Source organism: Schistosoma haematobium, chromosome 2 (genome assembly GCF_000699445.3).
Source record: "Schistosoma haematobium chromosome 2, whole genome shotgun sequence".
NCBI lineage: Eukaryota > Metazoa > Platyhelminthes > Trematoda > Strigeidida > Schistosomatidae > Schistosoma > Schistosoma haematobium.
Window position 1 is genome coordinate 38,658,993 of NC_067197.1, and position 18,971 is coordinate 38,677,963.

General features: G+C 32.0%; 1 protein-coding gene across 3 annotated transcripts; it reads right to left on the bottom strand.

Moving 5' to 3' along the window:
- Positions 1-2: 2 nt before the first annotated feature.
- On the bottom strand, positions 3-18,957 carry MS3_00006917 (uncharacterized protein). Of its 3 annotated transcripts, XM_051215156.1 has the most exons (8): positions 18,885-18,957; positions 18,684-18,846; positions 18,530-18,637; positions 18,445-18,488; positions 13,881-13,911; positions 6,293-6,417; positions 2,641-2,721; positions 99-245 (listed from the first exon to the last, which is right to left on the bottom strand). In XM_051215156.1, the coding sequence occupies exons 3-8, from the start codon at positions 18,621-18,623 to the stop codon at positions 219-221; spliced, it is 402 nt and encodes a 133-aa protein (XP_051068342.1). In that variant the 5' UTR covers positions 18,624-18,637; positions 18,684-18,846; positions 18,885-18,957; the 3' UTR covers positions 99-218. The 3 variants fall into 3 exon arrangements, with proteins under 3 accessions (XP_051068340.1, XP_051068341.1, XP_051068342.1); XM_051215157.1 differs by lacking the exons at positions 18,530-18,637; positions 18,885-18,957 and having other exon boundaries at positions 3-245; positions 18,445-18,479; positions 18,698-18,848; XM_051215158.1 differs by lacking the exon at positions 18,885-18,957 and having other exon boundaries at positions 3-245; positions 18,445-18,637; positions 18,684-18,848.
- Between the last annotated feature and the right edge of the window lie 14 nt (positions 18,958-18,971).

An 18,971-nucleotide genomic window follows, 5' to 3' on the forward strand; every position in this document is an offset into this window, starting at 1 on the left:
TAATCAATGAAAAGATTCTATTATTGATTAATTCTCTAATTAGTATTATACTAAATATCTATAGAGTATTTGATATGGTATGAAACGTTTAGTTAAAATCCATAATATTAAAGATTTATTTATCATTAAAATAAAAAATAAAAGATAAATCATTAACTTTTCACTGTATTCAATGAATTCAAGATCCACAGTTTCATGTACTTATTGAACTGAATTGTCTATTTTCTATAACATAAATACCAACCCTGAAATAGAAAATATTAAAAATTAATTAAATACTTTATAGATACAAGATACAATAATTTCTTGGCATAAAATTTTGATGATGATGATGATGATGATGATGAGTTTAATAACCAAGTATAGGTTTAACCATTCGTTTTTCTACCAAAATCATGGGGGGGAATGACATAACCGCTGAAACTGATATATTAAATACGAATAGAAAAGAATAGTATTAATTGGTTCTAGGATCCTAATTACTTACTTACTACATGTGCCTCCTAATATCTCTTTATAAAGTTGTTAACTAAACCTTGACGACAAGGATTTAGCAGGCGGTATACGAAGAAAACTACTTGTATAGGTTCAGGTTTCAGGGTATTATCTCAGCATTTACAAAAATAATGTGAAATATCAAATAAATCTACTCTATACTAAAAAACGAATTGATTTTCAAGTAAGTATCAAGATTATTGATCGAATCCAATCAAAACTGTTTGGTGCCATACAAGTCTGAATTAAACACATAGAAACTTATAACAATGATTGTCATAGACGTTTACATAATCAAATGAAAGTTCCTAACAAAAATGGATTAAGTTATTCACAAATACCTAAATGAAGATGATGATGATCACTACACACTTACAATGTTTATTTCCATAGAAAAACTTTCTTTATATTAGAAAATGATCATCTTCAATGTATTAGATGATCATGGGATTATATGCTATATGTTACTACATTCACAAAAAATAAGACAATTCATGTCTATACCGCTCATGATTATTGATTGTTGTAATAGGTAAGTAAAGAGGAATGAAATGATGTGATTGTTCGTGTTTTTAATCATTTTGATTAGGGTTACTTTTCAAAGAAATGAAACCTTCACATCAATTTTTCAACAAGAAATATATACGCATTGGTGATTATGCTTAAAACAAAACAATAACTTTTAGAAATTAAGATGCAACATGTATAACGTCATTGGTTTATTGTTATTTCAAGGAAGATCTACTGAAGTATTGAAAAATTTCCTTCAATTATTTTTATTCTGAGTATATTAGCTGTCATGAGGAACTGTGTATTATCGTATATAATTATTATAAATATCATTGATGATTTTGGTGGAGTTTTGTTCTCTGAGCTGGATGGTTTGGTCCTGGAGCTTTCATATATGGAGAAATTCGAACACTTCACTTCTAGCTGAAGTTTTTGCTGATGATGTCGTTCAGAAGAACGATGAAAGCTCCATGATCAAACCATCCAGCTCAGAGAACAAAACTCCACCAAAATCATCCACCAGAACTACAAATCTTCTCCGCCATCTCAAAATCATTGATGATTATTGTTTGTTTCAGTCTTTGATTTACAGAAAAATACTTAATTACTTTCTAATGGGATTTAAGTTTCTTCAGTCAGAAGTTCGTTATATTTCCAAATAAAATTCCCGTAAATCAATCACTAGATTAGTCCAGTATCATCAGTTTTAATGATAACTGACAGATATACTGAATACAGATGACTCTCAAGTAACTAGAAATAATCAAGTTACTTAGAGTTCCCGCATATTTCAGAGTTTAATTCTTGTTCTCAACACTACACATAGAATGTTATATTTAATGTTGAAAGATTTTACTGGTGAGACTATAATTTATGGACGAACCAATCAGATTTAGGATACCAAGTCTTGGATTTTGGTGCTTAACTCATTCATCCATTTGGCTAAATAGAATTTTGGCAGTTCGTGATCAAAACCGTAAATCTTATGCCTAACCCTAACCATCAACTGTTAATCATAATTCGAATTCATCACACCGGTTTATAACCATCATTTAGTCCTAGTTAGTAGGTGAACATTCTCAAGGTCATTTTAACGTCAATCAAAGGTCGTTCATAAATTATGGTCATACCAAATGTTTTAATCATCTTCTTCTGATTGACTATCTTTAAGGATTTAAATGACAGTGAAAATATATGAAAACACTTTTAAATCTCTTAACAAATCTATTCATTGTTTTTTTATTGAGATCATGAAACGATTAATGCTAGACCAGCCTTGGAAACCTGGAAGCACTGGACGGTCGTTTCGTCCTATTGTGGAACTCCTCAGCAGTGTGCATCCACGATCCCAACTCGCGGGATTCGAACCCAGGGCCTTCGGCCTCGCGCGCGAACGCTTAACCTACTGAGCCACTGAGCCGGCATCCAGTGGTGTCCAACACCAACCAATCCATTCATTATTTGTCAATGATGAAATTGAACAAGATTTAAAGTGATTCCCTTCCTATTGGATTTAAATATTTAAGTAGTAATTATAACTAAAATTGGTTTCTAAGCGCAATCGTTTTCTTTTTTTACTATAAATTTATATATTTTAAAGAAATTTTGATAAATATCTAAATAAAAACTACATACTTCACAAGATACCGATGGATCGATTTGGGCTATAGATTTATTAATTGCTTTAAACATTGTAAATGTGACTAGGGCTACACACTACAAAAATATAAAGAAAACATATAAACATTTGAGTTATTATTATTACTGTAAATACTTTTATTCATATTGATACTACTGTAAAAGAAGGAAATGAGCAGAAGGAATATATATGTTTATTGTAAGCAGTTACAAAACACTTACGCAGTACATATATACATGTTTGTATCCTTCGGTGTATACTTCAATCTGAACTGTTTTACCGTCTGATCTTCAAGTAATGTGATGACGCCGTGCTTTGGTTATACTGAAACTCTTCATTCTGTCCAACAACTTCAACGCCACGTTTCGCAACATACTACTTACAAGAAATCTTGTGAGTAGCATCTACTACAGTACTAGTAATAATAATATTAGTAGTTCATTTTTGCATTGTTTATTTGAATCTTCCCAATAATGTTTAGGATAGCATTTGATCAGTCTCATATTGGAATGTGTGGACCCTATGCTGATTACATCGATATTACCTCAAGTCACAAGCATTATAAGTAAATATTATGGTGGTTAACAGTGGTATCCAGGACGCGCGTTTCTTCTCATTTAGGACTGGTCAGCTGGATGTACCTGCATCCCAAAGTTAATGTTTACCCCGAAACTCGAATAATTACCACATAATTTAATTATCCAGTGCGGTAATAGTCAGTAGAATAAAGTTTTTAATAAACTGTCTATCAAATTATGCCAAGTAAATAATAGCTAATACTTTCATTACACTACTTAAAATCAATACTTACTCTTCAGGTTCGTAATGTAGACGAATGGATTTTAAAAATCTAGGTAGTAATCAAATCTTTTGTTTTCATTCATCTTACACAACATATATATCTGTGATGATATGTGAAATATCTGATATACTATTAAGCCAAGAGATAATTAATCTTGATATCACATGGAATACTCGACTATACATTTATGTTGTAATGTGATCTTTGCACAACGTCTATTGACTAATCATTTTATCTTATTAAAATAATAATTTTAATTTTAAATGGTGTGTAAAACTTGTTCAGTAAGAAAGAAAAATTCACAGACTAAAAGTAGGGAACATGAATTACATTTAAACCTTCATTTATCTAATTTGATTTGAGAAATTAATTAGTAGTATAACTAGTCATTGCATAAATAGTGAAACTCAAGTCCAAACACTTGAAATATATGCTTAGTCAATGAGTTATTAACACATTATCATCGACATTTGTGATAACTACTATCAATAATTATTACACCATATATGCTGGGCAGTTCCTAATTTAGTACAGTAGGTAAATATTGCATGAAATCACTTAATACGTATTCAAAACTTCCAAGACATGAAATGTATTTAGGTAATGTTCTATTCTCTTTGCTACTTGGTTTAAATGAACAATTATATCAACTCCTACTGCAAGTATAAGTTAAACTTTTCAATCAATCCACTGATGATACAATAGCCTGTATTATATCTTCCTCCATCTATATACTAGAGCTGATTATTTTGTTTGATTCACCTCTTACTGTGTGATTGATTACCGTTTTTTTGATGAATTAATAGAATAAATTTGTCTATTTATCAAGTGACACTCGTTTGACGTAAATGAAGTGCCTGAAAAACGTTTTGCGTATTCTTGAGCTACCTCAACTTTAGAATTATCATGTTTCCTCAATCACATTCATGTAATCAGTCGTCTGAAAACACCGACATAATCAGTGACATTTCCTACTATTACTAGACTATGTTCATGTACATGTATATGCAGCTGAAGTCCACTTTGTTCAATGTATTGGTTGTTCAACTTAGTTTATATATGGTATAGTATTCGCTTTTTTTATAAAGAGGTGGCTCGGTGGTTAAAGCGTTTAACTTTTAGCCACTAATCCCATAATCAAAACTTCTCCATCTATTTCGATCTAGGTATCTGGATGGAATCACTAGACCTCACAATCAGAGTATGGCTGAAAGTCAAAGACATTAATTAATACCTATCAAATAAACCAAGAGATAACTTCATTCACTGTTATGTCTTTCAGTTTGCATAAAGTGGATTGATATGATATTATTGCGTTGCCCCGTCAGCGACATAGTCTGCTAGCTTCTCGTATACGCTTTCCAGGTGTGAATATGTGGACTTTCTAGATCTATTTTGTTAAAGCTTCAGAGAAACGAAGCTCCGCCTGTAGCTCTTCTAGGGCTACCTCTAGTTCCAAGCCCACAAAAGGAGGAGGGTTGGGCGTGGGGTCGACAACCCCATCCCGTAAAATAACCTGCTAAAAAACGCTAAGGCAATTAGACAAATTAAATCATTTGAACTCTCTCCTCCGAGTTGAAGGATCTTCACTCAGAAGTATTATGAGGCCTCATGATGAAAGCCGAGGCTCTTCGGAAGTCACGAGGCCGATATCTCTTTTGACAACCGGAGCAACAATTAATATAGATACATGAAATATCCGGACAATGTGGGAGACCGGGAGGACTATTCGAATAGCTACAAAATGAGGAGATACAACTTGATGGTGGTCGGAATCAGTGAAATACGTCGGACTCAAGCTGGACAGAAAAGGATGAATTCGGGGAAGATGTTGCTGTTCTCCGATCATGACGAGGAAAATATTCCATACACTTAGGGAGTTGTTCTGATACTGTCCACACAAGCACGAAATGCACTTATAGGATGGGAGTCTCATGAACCCAGAATCATCAAAACATTATTCAAAACAAAGAAGGAGGGAATCACAATGAGTGTTATCCAATGTTATGCATCCACCAATGATAGCAACAACGACAATAAAGATCAGTTTTATGAAAAGCCCCAATCGATGATAGCGAAGTGTCCAGGAAAAGACCTGATCATCTTGATGGGAGACCTAAACGACAATGTTGGAACACACAACACTGGATATGAAGATACCATGGGACAACATGGACTGAGAGAGAGAGAGAAATAAAAATGGTGAGAGATTTGCAAACCTAGGTGCATTCAACAAATTGGTTTTAGCTCGCACAATATTCCCACACAAATGCATACACAAAGCCATATGCATCTCACCGGATCACATAACGGGGAACCAGATCGATCATATTTATATCAATAAAAAATTCAATAGGATTATGGAAGATGTGAGAACCAGGAGAGGAGCTGACAGCTTCAGATCACCATCTGGTTGTGGTCAAGATGAAACTGAATCTAAAGAAACACTAAACAGCTGGGAAGACAGTAGTACGAAGGTTCAATACAGCCTTCTTACGAGATACTGTCAAACTCAACGAATTCAAGATAACTCTCAACAACAGATTCCAAGCCTTACACGATCTACTGTAAGAAGAAGAAACTACGATGAGAGACAACTGAAAAGGGATCAAATAAGAATTAACTTCAACATGTCAAGAGGTATATAAAATCAATAGTATTAAATCGTAAATATCATTTACTTCAAATCTTTGAAATTCTCTGATACTATCAAACAACACACTTCAATCCTCTTGAAATCTTATCAAGAAAAGATCTATCATTTACATATGGTAAAACATTTAGTTTTAAAATAATATTATTAAAATAACAATTCAAAGAAAATTTAATTAATTAACTCAACTGACTTGATCACGAAATGGTCCTATAAATTCACAGATATTAATTAATTTTTCTTGTAAATGTTCAAGTTTAGTATGATCCAGAAACAATGACATGGCGGAATTATAAAATTTCAAACATACTCCACATACTGAAACAGACATATAACAAATAATAATTTACAAAATATGGATTATTGATATAAACAATGAAATGAGTGTTAACAAAGCTTAAAGGAATAAATTTCTCCTAAATACGAATTTAAATGACTGACTAAACTAAACCATCCAACAAGAATTAGATACAAATAAAGTTAATCTTGGTTGGATAATCATGGAAAATCCGGAAATATATGATAGGCGTTTTGTACCTTTATAGGAATCCTCAAAAGTGAGAACTAACGGACATCATATTGTTTTGAAACCGTTGAGTTAGAATCATTTAGTTTTCCAATCCCAACCTCATGGAATTTATGGCAGTGCAACATTATCATTGATTTCCAAAGCGATAAATGTCTTATGTTCATATTTGATATTCTACAGGTTATAGCTTCTCATCAGAATATATGAAGTTCTTCTAAACGTTATCTATTGATTAAAATACGTTTATTATAGAGATTGAAGGCTTGTAACAATTAGCTCACATCATAAACCAGCTTAAGTTAAACAACTATTCAAAAAACCCGGAGCATTTTGAACAGTTATTTCATCCCTTGTAAAAGAATCCACTTCAGTACACAATCAAAACATATTTGAAATATTTAAATTCATCATAAGAATGATTTCAAGACTTTTGACCAGAAATTCATTTTAATCTACGAAAACAGCTCGTTCCATCTCTAGGAGTATTTTAGTTAATATTCACCTTTACCAAGTCATTTGTCGACTTGTGTTTTATTTCTCTACTAGCATGTTTTTCTGTTGTTATAAAATTTAAGATTTAGTGTATTATCGAATCCTTCAGTACATGACTTTTTCTATCCTTCTATCTTGCATCTGGACTAGATGTAAATCTGATAACTCATCTCATTATATAATGCGTAGAAATCAATCTCTATAATTCTTATATTTATGACACTGTAGTTTGAGTACAGATTTTACAAACAGACAACAACATTTAAAACAACTTGTTGGAATGGATCAAGTGTAAAACTGTATTAATATCCATCAGTTTGTGCACATAGATTTGTTAAACTCAGTGTTTTAGTTATGAAACATAAAGTTCTTGTGTTCCATTTTGCAACTTTCGGTAGATTTCCTTTATTCATAAGTTTGGAATGTCATCAATTTTCATCATTCAGTTTCATGAACACTCTCAATCTATAACTGTTCAAGATAGGAATTCTCTTTGGATTTACTAATACAATCAATCAAGTATTACAATAATCAAATCAGTAAGAAAGTAAGGGATTGAGAAATATCCGTTAACAGATCACTCATGGATCAAAAGTCAGTATACCAAAGAAATCTTTCTCAAATGACAGGAAGATAGATTAATTTAAATGTGCAGCATAATTGAGATACGCAATATTAGTAGTAAATACAGGCCCAAGTTGTTTCAAATATTTTGCATATTTAGGTATTAAATACTTTCCTAAAATTAATAGTCTTCAAAAGCTTTCATTGTGATTTGATTTGTGAGTCAAATATGCATACAGGTTATCCAGAATGATCAAGTATGTCATCAGTAATCATCTCAAATCTATTCAGACTTACACATGTGTAAATGAAAATAAATCGACGGATTATCCAATTTCACAGGATTAGTCATGAACTAAAGTTACTTAGACAACCAATTAAAGATTAAGCTCCCTCCGTGAATTCTGGAAAGTCTTTGATTTGATCATTGATGAGGTTGTAGATGAGGATTTCTGTAAAATCCTGTTCTAGAACAAAACAATTGCTTCTTCAGTAGTCTAGCATCAGTCCGTGATGTAAACTACAAAATACAACTGATAATAAGTTACTACCGAATAATAAACAACATTCTCCCTTACAATGTTTATTAATCAACTACTCGTAATCCTTAATAATTACAGTTTAACATGAGATTATCGACTTCAGCAAGTTACACTCGGAATGTAATTTATTACTGATGGATGTTGGATTTCAATTATACATATATATATATATATCTTCGTATTGATTTAGTACAGTTAATAATGATTATATCACTATATCAGTAGATATACAGGAATTGAATGAATCACATACTTGGCATATCAATCCAGAGGTAGATAATTAGAACACAACTATTACCACACTAACTGTTTTAAAGTTTTCTTACATTAAATAATCAAATTATAGCTTTAGTAAATACTGATAAAGATCAATGCAAATCTTAAATGAATTCAATCATTGTAAAGTTTCTTTAGTTATAACCATCGTGGGTTTGAGTATAAATGAATGTTAAATCATTTGTCATCTGACTAAAGTAGTAAAACATTTATGTAGATTATTATGTGAAAATTCGTGAAAATAAACAAAATCAAGGGATCTTACTTACTGATTCACATGATCATGTATCTGTTCTCTTATTTACACATATACGTAGATTGATTGATAGATATGAAATGAAAACTGTTGGTCTATAGTTTTACAGTTGAGTTACATATAATAGAAAATTATCTACAAACTATGAATAGAATCCATTTCTTCACCGTAGTAAGTATAACCGAGATGCATATGAATATGTACATTAACGGATCATTGTTTTATGACCACTGTCATAGTTCTGTATGAATTCTATCTAACAGGTTGTAATGTGGTCATTAGTCTAAGTGACTCAAAATCGTTTTCACTATCTTTTAATGCTAGATGATCAGAAGCAATCGTCAGGAAACACTGATATTAATTTCTGACATAGTCATTTATAAATTCATAAGTAGTTTAATAAACCATTGTTTAAGTCAATCAAATGGCATGATGAAGCTTTAATGTGCGATTAAAGTCTTAAAACAATAGCAATCATTTTAAACATGATGGTTACCTGTAAGAGAATAATTTATTAACGGTATATGCAAATGTGAAATGTATTTAATGTTTGTGGGTGACCGTATGAACAATCACTGTCTTTTTACAACAATGTTAGGATTTTTGTGTCGGTTGTTCTGAATATATTGATTGAGAAAACTAAAATTGAATTCAAATATATACGCATTGCATAAGCTAGTGGGTAATTAAACTCAATAGCCCAGTGAATAATGCGTTACTTTCAGAAGGGGTTTTCTGGAGATTGTAGTAATTTCAATGGTTAAGATCATGAGTCAGTTGAAGCTAGACCACCATGGAAAACCTGGAAGCACTGGACGGCCGTTTCGTCCTATTGTGGGACTCCTCACCAGTGCGCATCCACGACCTCGCCCCCTGCGAGGTTCGAACCCAGGACCTACTGGTTTCGCGCGCAAGCACTTAACGACTAGACCACTGAGCCGGCATCCAACGGTGGTAATGTCTAACTTCAACTAATCCACGAAATTGAGCGACACGTCCACCATTGTCTTCAACGAGTTACTATCTCACAACTGACCTGGTTGAACTCCACTGTTCATTACTTCTCACTAGAACTCCAGGATATATCTCTTGAAGCCAGTCACTAGTGAGCGTATATTGATTAGTATCAGAAGGGGTCTCATGGATGCGCACTGCTAACGTGTCCCACAATAGGACGAAATGGCCATCTAGTGCTTCCAGGTTTTCCATGATGGTCTAGCTTCAATTGGCTCATGATCTCAACTGATGAAAATACGTTAGCTGTTTGAAGCAAAATGCAATTGGTTCAAATCTCAATGTGAACATCATTACGAGAAGACAAGTATATCTAGATAACCAGAACCAAATAAAGCAAAGCCTGCATCATGTATGTTACTATTAACCACATTCCATCTTTTCGTTAAAAACTTGTGACATAATGGCTATATTGAAACGACCTTTACAGAAAAAACACATACGAACTAAGGCTGATTACAATTCAGTCAAGAATACAAACAGCGGGATCATTCAAACTATGACAAGTTAAATTAGATACCATGCTTATTGATATTAACAAATGTTTAGATCATATAGGTATGTGGAATGGTTATTGACATTCAACTACTGGTTTGCAGTTTTGTAAGGCGTCTCACTTCAGTGAAAGCAGTCTTGGTGTATCTGCAAATCACTCAAAAATATGTTATTTAACGTCAAATAAATGAAACTTTACTTGATTACCAGCTTGGATATAAATATATACATACAACCGAAAGAGGTGAATTTTAATCTAAATGAAATACACGCTGTCATAGGCTTTCATTAATGTGGCTTCAAAAATATCTGAAACTTCTATGGAGAATGTCGAAACATAGTTATGACACTTTTTCTAACTAAATTCCACAAATATAGTATTTAAGCTCTCACAAGAAGACGGATGATATCTCGAGGATCCAGATGAATCTTACTGAATAGCTTAAAAATGAAATGAAACGTGTATTACAGAATTCATATTGATTGTAACATCGACTGATTAGTGAGGAGTGATCGATTTCATGTTTATTTGTTCTTTTAGTGCTAATCTAATTCTAACTATCGAGATCATATACGACCGATTGTCTAAGTGAATAGTTATCAATGTGTTCTATGTTTGATATTAAGTGATTGAAAGTAGCCTGAGCTGTCTTGAATCCTATAGAGACCATCAGTTCCTTCAAGGTTATGTAACTGTAATATTTGATGGCTTGTCCATTTAAATAATGAATTATTCAGATCAGATATACCACTGCTGAGAATTCTATATTGTCTAAGGTGGGTTTGAGTTTAATCGGAGGAACTAGTTGCTTTAAAGTTGCATGTACGTCTATATGAACAGCACTAAATATCCTAAAATCTAGGTCAAAAGCTACATACTAAATGCCTTTAACAATTTAACGTTTATATTATTATTTCTTGGGGAAGAAGGTCATGTATATCACTGTGACTAAATAAATTTCAGTTGCAAGACAACGGAAAGTAGAATTAATTTATATTAAAGCACACAATGAGCTTCAAAAATTTTCTATAGAGTTAGACTAGTCTCATATAGACTTATTTTACTATTTAATCAATAAAATGGTGATTTTTTATGAATAAGTCATCATTTAACTGTACGTTATTTTGATGGAATTTTGTTCTCTGAGCTGGATGATTTGATCGTAAAGCTTTGATCGTTCTTCTGAATGATGTGCTGATGATGTCGTTCAGAAGAACGATGAAAGCTCCATGACCAAACCATCCAGCTCAGAGAACCAAACTCCATCAAAATCATCCTTCTAAGCTACAAATCTTCTCCACCAACTGTACATTAACAATTGATTAATATTGAAGTTATGATAGTTGGAAGTAGCTTATCTGTTGATAAGTTGACAAGAATATTCAATGTTAAATGAAGGCTATTTTAGCTCATTGTTACAATGTATTAAACATTCAGTTTGTTTTAGTTGTTATAAGTTCTCAATATAAACCGCCTTCGATGTATCCTATGTTAGTATAAGGAATATTAGATTGTCCTGATAACTAAAAATATGTCTTGAACACTTTTATATTACAATTTTATTTCGCAGCGATCTATCGAATAACACTCTATCATTTGCAATTGATTGATCAATGAGTGATGACCAATGTCACACATGTCAAATTCTTCTTAGTGCTGGTCAAATTTTGTCAGTCAGTTTTTAATGTGGCCACTTATTTCACTGGTTAGATAACTCGTGTACTATATTCAGATGTATGGTAGTGGTTGAAGGTAACCGATAAGAAAACCCTGGACATGTGTTTCATCTTATATGGCACTCATCATCAAGGTGTACCTGTACTCCTGAAAGAACTGATCCTTCTGGTAGGATTCGACCACTTCACAGTCAGGGGCATTACCACTGATCTATTACAACCGCGAATGACCTTCTGAACAACAAACAGATGAATTTACGATTGACTGACCACTGAGTAGTAATCAGTCCTATGTACTTTATATCTTCCTTATTGTTGATCAGATTATGTCGATCAAGTTAACCTAATAGCTCAATAGTAATGTCTCTGACTATGAAATACGTGTCAAGTGCTCAAATTCTATAAAAAGAATCAGTTCTTCCAAGAATACCAGGATACCTTGATGATAAGTGTCAAATAATATGTAACTTAGATCCAGGGTTTTCTTATCGATTGCCTCTAGCCACCACCTTAAAACATCCGATCATCTCATGTTTATAGAACTTTCTTTCTTCAAAACATTAAACATTGATTGACAAGTTTACTTTAAGATCTTAAATTACTATTTTTAAATTGATTAAAATAAACCAAATTTAAGTTTCAGTTGATTGAAATTTACACCAAAAAATGATCATTATTAGCTTAAATTATTTGTATTAGCTCAAATTATGACGGAAACACAAATGAATTCGACATATGTCAATTAAAAGACCAAATATATTCGTTTAACGAATATTAACTAAATAGAATTAGTAAGTATTTATCATGACGTATCATTAACTGACAAACCAATAAGAAACTGAGGATTGGTAGACAATCATCCTTTTTGTAGTATGGGACTTGAAAGTGAAAACATATAACCCTATCGGGATTCGATCACAAAATTTTCATTTATGAGTCCGCTAACAATCTCTACAAACACATATTTTAGTCAGAATGAGAGTTTATGGAGATTGTAGTAATTTTGATAGTTGAATTCATGAGTCGATCTAACCTAGAGGTTAAATGTTCATATGTGAGACCGAAGGTTCTAGGTTCGAGTCCTCTGTTCGGGATCGTGGATACACAATGTTGCGGAGTCGCATACTAGGACGAAACGGCTGTACAATGTTTCTAGATTGTTAATGGTTGTCTAACTTAGATCCCCTCATGTATTCTTCAGGTCTCTGTGAAACATAGTGACTGGTGAAGTTCAGGTGAGACAGCTTAGACACAGTTATCTGTCACAGTCTTTAATTTAATTCATTTACGATCTAGAGGTTCTAACGGTGATCAACCAGGTTTCCAAAATGCGAAGATTGGGAAGAGTAAAAGGATATAAACTAACAAAATTGAATCATAATGTAGAAACATCATCAGGATTTATAATATTTGCCCCGGTTAACTCAGAAAACGACATATGAGGAGAGACCATAATCAGATGCATAATCCTCTTCTTTTAAAAGCCATTCCATACCTAAATTCCACGTCGCGCTGTTGACCCTAAATTGGTATTTTATCTGTCTGACTTTTACAAAGAACTTAATGTAACTGGACTCTTCCAGTTTACAATTATCATCGATATCACTAGATGACAACTGGATGTAGTAGAAAATGTTGAATAACGAATATTTATTTAGTAATCTACACAAACTATGATCATCAAATGATCTAAAGATTCTAGGCTTGATCCATCTATGAAATCTAATTTTGATTGCAATTGGATTTCACAATTAGTAGTAGCCAGTATAAATTGGATTCATTTTAGTTCATAATAATTACATCATTAAATAAATCATAATTTTCTATGAGAAATTAATCAATGTTATTCGAAATAACCTTTAACTAGTGTTACATCTCAGTACTGATAATTATTAACTGTAATTGAAATGAAACTGATCAAATAACCATTACTTACATTTACCATTAAAGGATTTCGGGTCTTTAGTCTATAAGAAAATAAAAGAGGGGTTAAGAGTGAGAGAGAGAGAGAGAGGGGGGACGAATATTTATTGATAAAAACACAACAAAATATTATTGAACGGTAAATGGAACTACTTTTAAACCTTCTAGATCTAATGAAGTTTTAAACTGATCATTCTATCTGATCTCTAACTGTTTACTTCAAATAAATAAACATTATAACAAGTCATCTATCCTATTAAAATAATTCCTATCAGGCAAGAATAAAGAACATAAAAGAATGCATATACTTTATTTCACATCAATGAAGATCAGTGAAATAATGGCAATGAATATGGCACAATTATAAAACACTAACAACATGTTATTAACAATTCGACTGTTCATCATTAATTTGATAATGTTGCCCCTTTGAAGGGCATATCAATTAAAAGGTTGAAAAGAAGTTGATACTTTGAAAAGTATACAGTTGTCCATCTTACACACCTTGGTGACTTTGATTATTTTTTACATTCTGAAGTTATTTTTTTTAATCAGCTTTACTTGTTTTACACTATTGATCTATTATAATATCTGAAAAGTATTTGAATTATAGTACGAACTAGGAATCCCAGGATTAACGCAATTGAATCAAGAACTACGACACAAGAACAAACGAATGTATTGTATTTGGAATTCGAAATCGAGCATTCAACAAGTACAAAGGAATCATTAGTTAATTCAAACACCACATCTATTCAATTACTTTTGACAGTTGTTATTACGTAACTTTCAGTATTGACTGTCATTTACCAGAAAACTATGTTCTTGTTTTGTTTTCTTATTAGTCTTCTCTCAGAATGTTTATGTGTTAACATAAACATTCAACTGTTAGGACATTTTTGTAGTTTTCCCGTATTTATTACCATTTTTTAATATGATATAGGGTATATATATTATTCTCAAATAATAGATCTCATTTGTAGATCTTGTTCATCATATATTGATCTCACTTGGTTTACCAATGTAAAACGAGTAGTATTGGACAGTTTCATGACCTTAGTATGAAACTTCTTAGAAATGAGAGCTCGTCTTGAGGCTTCAAAGTCTTGGTTTTATAAACTCATCAAGCTTTAGTTGTCCATTGATAATGTCTCATAAAATGACGAAACAGCTATCTAGTGTACCATGACTTTCAATGATTTTCAAATGAGATCATTCTGAGATAAATGTAACCTTCATAAAACATCTTCAACTAAATTATCGCTATTGTTTCAACATTGTAAACAGATTGAAAGGTTTTATGAAATGAATGAATTCATACCGTGATTCTAAGTTTGTTGTTCTTACTTTATTAAAAAAAGCATCTACATAGCATGAACAGATTTGGTGTTATTTGTATTGTTTATAGTTTGCAGAATAGAGTTCTAAGAAAAAAATTGAATCTGTTGTAGGTAAATAAGCATAACAATATGCAAGCATATCAATATTTTAATGTGAAAACATTTTAAGATCAATAGTCTACCCTTAAATGATCTTAACCATTGAAATTACTATAATATCAACATATGCTCACTAGTGACTGGCTTCAAGAGATATATCCTGGAGTTCTAGTGAGAAGTAATGAACAGTGGAGTTCAACCAGGTCAGTTGTGAGATAGTAACTCGTTGAAGACAATGGTGGATGTGTCGCTCAATTTCGTGGATTAGTTGAAGTTAGACATTACCACCGTTGGATGCCGGCTCAGTGGTCTAGTCGTTAAGTGCTTGCGCGCGAAACCAGTAGGTCCTGGGTTCGAACCTCGCAGGGGGCGAGGTCGTGGATGCGCACTGGTGAGGAGTCCCACAATAGGACGAAACGGCCGTCCAGTGCTTCCAGGTTTTCCATGGTGGTCTAGCTTCAACTGACTCATGATCTTAACCATTGAAATTACTATAATATCCATAAAACCCATCTGTTTTATATGAGATTAGAAAACTGTCGTAGAAACATTTTTAGATTAAAATAAAATACTACTTTAATTCTTTCATGTATTCAGTAGGTGTATAATTACCGGCTTTTTAAAAAAAATCAAATTCCCTTAAAAAAACTATTTAAATAAACGGATGTTCAACATAATTTACGTTACTTGAAGAAATAATAATCTCTGGAAGAACTTCAAAGATATAGTACATTGAATTGATTCAAAGACTTGATTTGAAGTCTTAATTGGACAATACTTTTATTTCAATATACATCTATATTTAATTACTATTAAATAGAATAGTGATTTCGATTTAAGTTGAATGAGTTGAACTAATTTAGTTCGTATACAAAACGAGTCATTGTCTAATTCTGATAATAGAATATATTAAGCAATAAACTGTGTATCATTCAAATGTTATAACTTGTGTACTTATCTCCTATTAATATATAACATAATGATACCGACAATTAGAGAACGGTAATTCATCGACCGGATCAACGACGCACAAAACCCATACGATTAGTCTAGAGACTTTATTTTTTCCGCTTCCTGTCTAGTCCTGCCTGTTAAGTCCAAAACACCAATCTCATCCTCTGCGATGTAAATCACGTATTTCAAGTATACTGGGTTTAGATACAAACCAAACAGACCACATCACAACATAAAATAGAAAGTAACATTTGTACAAGATCAAGGCAAAAGTGGCTGTGAATGTGGGAGATAATAATTGATAGACTAGATATAACTCAAGATTGGTAAATCGTATAATGATAGCTCATAGATCAAAATAAAGCTTATAATAAGAGTAACACGAATATGAATAGTTTAATTACTTAACAATTATATAATGAAAGTATACGTATAGTATTAGTACATAAATGGATCCCAATAGCTACCATTCTCGTCGAGATATGACAGTATTATATGAATACAACTGGGAAACTGTAGAACAACAAAGCTGAAGAAAAGAATGTCACCTCTGACAAATAACTAAGAAAGTTTGTCACTGACATTTATGATACAACTTTAAGTGATACTTAAGAAGTGTTCTTTATTTAAAGGTCATCAAAAAGGAATTTTTTGGTTTTATGTTTACTGCTTTGTAAATACATTCGTCTGTATATCAGGAATTTACTTAAATCTGTCCCTGCGACTATACAATTCTGACTAAATGATATAATGCTATAGGAGATGATGAGTAACTTAAAGATCTATGGTTCGATTTTTATATGATATGACAAAAAGAATCAGTAATTTTATTTAATCTCAACAGATAACCAGACTCAATAGCATCATGTTCTTTAAAAAAAATCATCAGTATTGTGGTCTGTTTTACAGTAGCCCTGTGTATCTTTTCACTTACATTTTGTTTATCAGCTAATCACTAAATGTGTGCAAAACTGGTACATAAATAAGTGTATTTGGTTCAGTGTCCTTTTTTTGTACAGAGTCAATAAAACTTTATTGTGCAAGATTTTGTGTTTTTACTTGACATCGTGGGAATTAAACGAATTCCCTTCTCCAAATAACAAGAAGTATATTACATGACCTAACAGAATTTATTCGCTGGAAATAATTTACTTCAAGAAATAGTACCAATTGCATTTATCATTACTGAATAATATTACACCCCTGAATCAAGTCAACGTTGATAATCCAACAAATCGGTACATTAAATGAGACGAACTCATTCATAAATATACATCAAAATCACTACTACTCAAATCTATTATGTATTATTATTCATATGGATTTGTGTTTTGTCGTTGTTGAATATCAGAACTAAAAAAAATCAATCTGTCTTGGTTTATGGACTCCTTCAACATACGTCTGAATGCTACCTACCGTTAAAATTTTCTTTTCTTTCATGAATAATATCTGAGAGTGATTGAGTTGTTGGTCTAATTTGAAACTCATCTGCTAAAGTCCTTCATGAAATATGAACAAAAGTAAGATTTTAGTCTTTACAACCAATAATTAACATTAAATTCACTTGGTGTTGTTTTTTACTTGTATCTTCCCATTGTTATTTAGGATTGCAATTGATCAGTCTCATGTTGGCATATGTACATCCTGTGAGGATTGCCTCGATATAGTCTTAAGTCACAAGTTATTTAATCAAAGATGGCTAGTGACTAGTAGTGGAATCCAGAACGTGCGTTTCGTCCTATTTGTGACTCGTCAGCTAAATGTACCTGCATCACAGAGTTGACGTTCACTTTTGGACTCGAACTCAATACCGTTCGCTTCAAACATTGTTGCGTTTTTCCACTTACCTATTGAGTCTTGATCATCAATATTATACTCCATGAATAACCTGTACGTTTTTTTACAACTCATTAAGTGATTGCATAACACATCTAACTTTAAAGTGATCAATACTGGTTTCAAATTTCGGAATGAATATCAGTTATACAATATAAATATATCTATTTGACAAACCCCAAATAAGATGATACCTACTAGACCTATTATCTTATCATCAAATAATTTGATTATGAAAATATACAATCAGTAATTATGATCTATCTAAATAGTAGTTTTAAATAAATGTACAAAAAAAGAGTAGGGAAAGAAAGAATGATCAGTAGACCTCATTTTTACTTAACTTACCCGAACAATCATTTCATAACTACCATGAATAGTTTCTGTTTTAACTGAATTCATAAGGAAATGAAAGGAAATGTATAATACCAACCAAATATTAATCCAATACATTGTAATAGAATAGTAATAATAATAATATTATTATTATTGTTGTGGTTGTTGTTAAGGTATGGTATCATAATCATGAATAGAAAAAAATCTATTAAATTGTAAACATTTAAACTATTATTTTATTTATAACATACATTTATGTATTTACCACACATGCCAAATATGAATAAACAGTAGATATATAAACCTATAGAAACAGAATTTAAATAGTGAGTTGTTGTTTTCTTTCTTTCTTTCTTGTTTCTCTCGCTCTCCCTCTCTCCCTCTCCCCCTCTCCCTCTCTCTATCTCTTATTCTCTATATCAAAAAATGTAAATACAAAATGTAAACTGCACTATTTATGTAACGTTGTAATTAATTCAATCAATCATTTACTATAGACATGATTGTAGTTTAAGTTTACTCAAATGTATAAAGAAAAC

Coding starts and splice junctions, on each gene's coding strand:
- MS3_00006917 (XM_051215156.1), bottom strand. CDS start 18,623: ATGATTATGATACCATACCTTAACAACAACCACAACAATAATAATAAT. Junction 18,489..18,529: donor ATGTATTGGATTAATATTTG/GTTGGTATTATA, acceptor TTATGAATTCAG/TTAAAACAGAAACTATTCAT. Junction 6,418..13,880: donor GAAATCCTTTAATGGTAAAT/GTAAGTAATGGT, acceptor TGTCTGTTTCAG/TATGTGGAGTATGTTTGAAA.